The sequence below is a fragment of the Notothenia coriiceps genome, unplaced genomic scaffold, assembly GCF_000735185.1.
Source record: "Notothenia coriiceps isolate Sejong01 unplaced genomic scaffold, NC01 NC01_scaffold00031603, whole genome shotgun sequence".
Lineage (NCBI taxonomy): Eukaryota > Metazoa > Chordata > Actinopteri > Perciformes > Nototheniidae > Notothenia > Notothenia coriiceps.
The window spans coordinates 122,937-129,400 of record NW_011364304.1 but is presented as its reverse complement, the minus strand read 5'-3'; the positions used below and the strand labels follow the sequence as shown (position 1 = coordinate 129,400).

The 6,464-nt window shown below is 42.1% G+C and overlaps 1 protein-coding gene across 1 annotated transcript in view; it reads left to right on the top strand.

Annotated features, from left to right (window-relative positions):
* Positions 1-6,168, top strand: part of LOC104960179 (adenylate cyclase type 9-like) — a 54,988-nt gene extending 48,820 nt beyond the window's left edge. Inside the window, exons 3-4 of the mRNA XM_010788154.1 lie at positions 4,612-4,779; positions 6,157-6,168. Of these exons, the coding sequence (XP_010786456.1) occupies positions 4,612-4,779; positions 6,157-6,168 (180 nt within the window). The remainder of the gene's footprint in view (positions 1-4,611; positions 4,780-6,156) is intronic.
* Positions 6,169-6,464: the final 296 nt, after the last annotated feature.

Sequence of the window (6,464 nt, the reverse complement as noted above, 5' to 3'; positions counted from 1 at the left end):
TTCCTACTGCCTGTTTCTGTCCACCTGGCTTGGTTTCGACAAAGAGACGTAACAAGTTTGATTTTAACCATGCGCCGACCGTTATGTAGTTTTTGAACGTGAAGTATACCTTTTCCGTAGGGGGGTTGCACTTATAAGTGGCCATGCGTTTTCTTATTCGTACTGACTTCACGTTTTGGGTTTGAGGGTGATCCGTAAATTCGGAGGTTGGAGTCACAAAAGCGGTCTGGTCACCGACTCTCCCTGCCAGGTGGGGCCTCACCCCCCCCCTCCAAACTTAAAACTGAACTCGGCAGGGAATCCATCCTATGACAGAAAAATGTAATGCCACTCGCCTACGTAAACCGAACCGAGAGAATTTCGCGGCCGACAAGCCGAGGGTTCGCCGAGAAGTACAATGGTGCTCAAAATGGTGCATCTCGGAGTCAAAGCGCGCGACGCTCGAGGCCGCGAGCGTTCGAGTGCCGCGAGCCACGTGGTATTTAAGGGGGGCGAGTAGCGCACCCGGTTTAGCCGCGGTACAAGACACAACAGGACATAGTCCGTGGGAAGCTAAAGCCCCTTAGCTAGAAGTCTATGAGACTATTTCTTTAGGGTGGTCTACAGGAACAGGAAAAAAAAAGCAGTAAAGCTTTGCTATTTTTTGAGAAGAGAGCTTATAATTATTAAAAAACCTGCGGGAGCCGAGCGCAAGTCCCGCAAGGGCCTCCGAAACCAAAATGTTCCCAAACTGGAGACTTCAATGATGCTGGAGGATTTTCGAGCTCAACTTTATCTGCGTTCGCCATTTCGACAGTTCCTCAAATTACTGACTAAATTTGAACGCATCCCTGTGACCAGCTCTCATAGTATGCCTCTCGTCCAATGAAATGACTTGCTCGCTCTATGACGCGTTGAACCCAATGTGAGCAAATGACTCTGAATGCTGCGACGCAGCACCTGAGACACACGTGTACCGAACCGAAGGGCCCATACCAAATATTTTCGATACGTATACCGTTACACCCTTAGTTTCTGCATACTCTCTGTCTGTGGTTATGTTGGCAGTGTATGTTTAAATATCGCAAGTGATATCGTCATCACAATATTCAAAAGCGTTATCGCATATCGCAAGTTTTCTTGATATCGTGAAGCCCTACTCCCTGCTATTCAATACAGGGATATTAACAAAGCCTACACTTTTTTTTTAGGAAATGTTTTCAGCAATGATATGGGCTGTTGTTCTTGCAATATTTATGAGCGACTAAAAGGCCTTAGGCCTATTACAGCCGTATCCTATTGATTGACTGATTGAAGCAATGTACCTTTTTATAAACAATATTTTGTATGTTTTTTATCTAGATTAATATCCAAATGACTTCCTCAAGAGTCTACTGGAGAAGCAGTTACCCAATTGGGGAGGTTGAATCTGTAGCCAATGCATCATTCTGAGGGTTTGAATCAGCCCATTGGAGAGTTTTATAGCAGTTATGATGTGTTTTATTATTGCATTCCCATGCCTCGCTAGTTTGCACAAACAATGCAAATGGATCAAGAACTGCAGTTGTGTCATGGTACTACTACATAGTGAAGCTTTTTTATTTTCATTTGTGGATGAAAAATGTTAAACATGTTTGGCTGCTGGTTTTTCGTTCCATGTAAATATATTTACTTTGAAGTGCTCAATGTGAGATACAGTTTTCCTGTGTCTACGAGTCCTTGGTCTTTGTGGTTTGAAAGGAAACCAAAGTTAAACCAGAGCCCCCCCTCTAAGATTATTTCAACATTGCCACATAAAAACAAGCCCCTCCTTTCCAATACAGATGTAAACAGTATATGTCTGCCTATATCTCTTTACATTATAGTACAAAATCAAATTGCTTGGTGTGTGACGTAAATCATGTATCTTTATTCCGCAATACTAAAACCAAATACCTAGATTATGTTTTAGAGGATGAAGTTAGCAAAGAGAAGGACACAGATTTGAACCTAGTTGTGAGAAGTGTATGTTCTCATGATAAAACGACACAATCTGGCACATGTCACATTTACCTTGCCAAGCTGCCATCCGAAAGACTTTATGATGAAACGTGGGATAGTGATGTGTTGAAAAGACTCTGAGCCTCGTCAAGTTACTTTGGTTTGTAGCATAGCATAAATATGTGGCATTCCATTGGCAAATAATTAAATACAAACAACCAAAAGTCGATAGTATGCACTTTTATAGAAACTTCCCCTAAATGTTAGGACTAAGGCTTTTTCGGTAGTTACAGCACACATTCACTTACTTATCATAGTTTCACTTTGCTCACATAATTGACAGCAGTATTGTTAGTGTTAGCTAGCTTCTTCCAAATAAATAACAACGGCATTGCAAAAAAGATAAAGAAAGCCAGAGCTTACATGCATCATAATTGCAACAAAAAGCTCAATGAATCTTCCAGTTACAGTTGCTGTTAGCTGTTACTTTGCCAAACAGAACTGTGCTGCCCAATTGCAGCTTACAGTTACTGGCTCTCCTATTGCTGATTTCAACATGGATTTGTTTTTCAAAATTCACCAATAACACAAGATAAAAGGGCTGCAAAGGGTCAATACTGAGTTTACTGTTCTTCTCTGATTTTACCATGGCAGCTCTTGGTTCAATTTGTCACTTGCTGAGCGATAGTTATCATAGAATGCCGTCCAAAAAGATCTCACAGCAAAGATCTCTGTTTTTCCCAAACCCATTTGCTTTTGTCCCTATGCAAGTCTAGACTCGTGATCCATAGTATTATGGTACCTGCAGGACTGTAGAAAAACAAATACCGTTACAATACAGAATAATGGCATCAACTTTGTATCAAAGCATTGGTTCTCTTGGACATCTCCGATTGGTTGTATAGAAATTAATGGTGGGACAGCAAAACATTCACATGAAGTACAGTAAACCAGAAGGGATCAATGTTTCAAGACGGTTCCAGTGGGTTGCCAATATCGCTACAGACCCCTGACACACTGAGGACAGTCCATCCTGTTTGAAAGTCATGCCGAGAACCTCTTCCCTCCCCTAAACAGAAATACAATTATATTATGGAATGCTTGAGTTAATTAGCAGGCTTTGCGGTTTCAGATGTTTGTTTGTTTTCCACCATTTAGGTATTTGCTAGACTTCACTTTTTGCTGCCAACTCCTTTTTCTTCTCTCTCTTTTGGCCTTTTATAATATGGCTGGCTGTAAATCATGTTTAGAGGAGCGGGTTTGTGTGTTGTTGTTGATGGGGTGAGGGATGAATGGAAAAGGACATGCCAAGAAGAAGATAAACACTGCAGGTCTTCCTGTGCAACAGAGCTGTCATTTGGCCTGGTGACCTGTAGTAAACTGCGGATCATTAAGTGAGAAAACCTCAGTGTGAGATGAGGATGAGACCGTGCGTGTGCATGTATAATTGGGAGTGAGGAAGCAGGCAAGCATCTGTATGTTTCTGTGCAGCAGAGGGGGGAGGGGCAGGCAGCAGTGCAGTGCTCTACTCAGCTGTTGAGCAAGCTGATCTTTCTCTCTGTGTCTCCTCCCGTTTCGCTCTCTCCTGTGGGCTGGGCTTGCTCTGTCTGAGCACCGCTGGCAGTTGGGAACCTCCGCGAAGCAGAGCAGGCTGCTGCTTTGGCCACCATGGAAGAAAGGCAGACCGATGCATGCTGAGGGCCATCGGAATAAATGACTTCTCAAGGCAATACAAGAAATCTAACTGTCGTTTTCAAGGCTAATTAAAAAATACGATTTCTAGCATATTTCTGTAGAAAATACGAGTTATTTGACTTTGTATTCATTCAGGTTGAGAAGATTGACTTTCAAGCTCTTCTTTTAAACAGAAGTCCATCATTTGTTGCTTATGGTGTGAAGTCAAGGTACAACATCATTCGCACAGAGGCATAATGGAGCAGACATTTGTGGTACAAACATAGTTGGTGGATGCTTGGATCATGGTTTTTTATAACCTGCACAAAATTGACCCCTGACGAGAATCAAACTGCCGTTGACCAGCGCAACTGCCAACTTTATTCATGACAGTACAGTATATTTGTGGTTTGAGCAGATCTGATGAGTTTTGAAATTTGAGGGTGGCGTCATATGTGCTCCGTCATAAAATGTAATTCACAACTCTGACTGCCGCTCTGAAACTTTTTGCCATGTGGTGTTAGCAACAGGTTATGAAGTTAGCACAACAAGCGTCTTCTCATGTAATTCACACTATGGTGAGCGCACATTAAACACAGCTAAAACAATAAAGGAGAGAGAGTTGTGTATAAGACTAGGACACTATGTTGGTGTTGCCACAATGGAATCAGCAAATGTGCCGTTCTTTGGGACGAGGAAAAATCTAACTGGAGGCAAATTCCTACCTGATGCTTTCAAGCAGCCTTTAAATGCAAAGGCAGAATAAGATAAAAGATTTACATGGGTTATTTGCATTTTCATAGAGATGACATAGAGTTTTGCAATGTTCACTATATGTTTACTTTTGACTGATGTGTACTGGACCATATGCCTTGTTACAAAGACTCTTCGCTCATGCAAAAGATTGATCTAATGTGATGTTATGCTACAATATGTGCAACATTTCTGACCTCCCTCTGTCCTGATTGTCTATTATAGATGGGTATGTCAGGAGCTCCATTTGGCCAGCAGTATGGTCAGTCTGGGGTGCAGCAGATGGGGGCAGTCGGGGTCAATGCCCAACAACTCCAGAACAAGACGGCGCTTTCCAACAACCTGCCACAATTCCCTGCTGACTTGAAGGGAGCTGGGAGTTTGCCAAACCTGGTAAGTGTCTCTTCAATGTTATTTTATTTTGTGATTTATTAAGGGTAAATCATAGAAACAGAATATGATTAGAACCAACATTGAACTGTTCTGTGGTCATTTGACTAGTTAAAAAGTAAATGTCTATTGTTTTTATTTGTCATGATGACAAGAAAAGTCAGCGGGCCATAAAGTGTGATCGCAGCTTGCCGGGGAGAGAGTGGAGCAAGCTCAGCTAGTTAGCTTGTTCTTATTCAGAGCGTTGGGGGAGGGGCTGTTATCGCCAGACCCAGCTAGCTACTAGCATGCTGTTGGGCTCATTTTCTGTAACCAGTGAATTGGAAGCAATTGCAAAGCTAGCTAGGTCACTAACGGTGTACGTTTAGCTTGTTTGCTAATTTTGCCATGATTTAACACTAATTGTTCTTATTTTTATGAACCTGTGCTTGACTCCATATTGAATGTTAGACTACTATTTTTATATTTGCCTTTTATCTACAGTGTTTTGCTGTATATTCCCACGCTGTTGGACAAATAAAGGATTTATAATTTCGGACTTAAAGTGGTTACGAAAAATAAAGCCTGACAACGTTGTCACTATTCTTGCTATGGCAATGTGCTTGACTAAGTTGTGAAAAGTGTGTTACATGTATTTCATTGTTTCTGGCTCTTTATGATTAGTAACATTACTACACCACTGCTCGTTTAGTCCACTGCAAAAAGGCGTGTCTTGTGGCAATTCAGTTTAGTTAATACGGTAATTAGCCTGCTACGAGAATTACAATAGCAACAGTACACATCAAATATAAAAGCTAAACCTGCTGAGGGGGATTCGCAGTGTTAATATATTGCTGCTATACCAAACACACTTACATTGGGCATGTCCTGTTTCCAACTAAAGATGTTAAATATTTATTAGGAATGGATTTGCTGTTCTTTAGATTAGTGTTGCACGGCGTACCGATACTTGAAAGGTAGCGCGATACCCTGCCGTTAAAAACGTTACGATTCCTCCGTTTAATTAGTATCGGTACTTTAAGAATGACGGGGGAAAGTACTCCGGTGAGAAAGCGCTGTTTTAATAAGAGCCGTGTGTGTTCAGCGCTCTGCTTCCAATCCCTGCACTGCAGCCGTGCCTGCAGTCCCTCCCCTCTCAAGCACGCTCAAGTGCCTCCCCTCTCTCGTGCACGCGCTAGCTGCCAGAGCATGGTTGCGTTCGGATAATCCAAAAATCAGCTCCTAACGTCTAACCCTATCGTCTATTCCTTGACCTCTGAGTGAAACGTCATGGGGTTAAGGGATAGTGGATAGGAGAATTCAAAAGGACTTAGGAGAAGAGACCGCGGTGCTTTAGAGAATCCGACTGCACTTTCACTATCCGTGTTTTTGATGCACCAGCGGACGTCATAAATGTGCGTCTGCTGCTGTGGAGAAACTATGGAAACTACAGTTTTCTATACAGCGGACTACATGATGTATAATAAGAACGAGGGACTACTGTAAACTCATCTATAGACTCTGCACCGTGCTCTGATGCTGTTGCTTTATGCTTTATGAACGTGGACAACAGAGAAACATATTCTTCATGATATTAGCTTTGTTCGTTATTCTCGCGTCCAGGAGAGAAGCTTTAAAAGTAAGAGACAATGGAGTATCTGAGAAAGGTTCAAATGGGTACTTTAATTAAAATGGCGCGGTAATGTTAC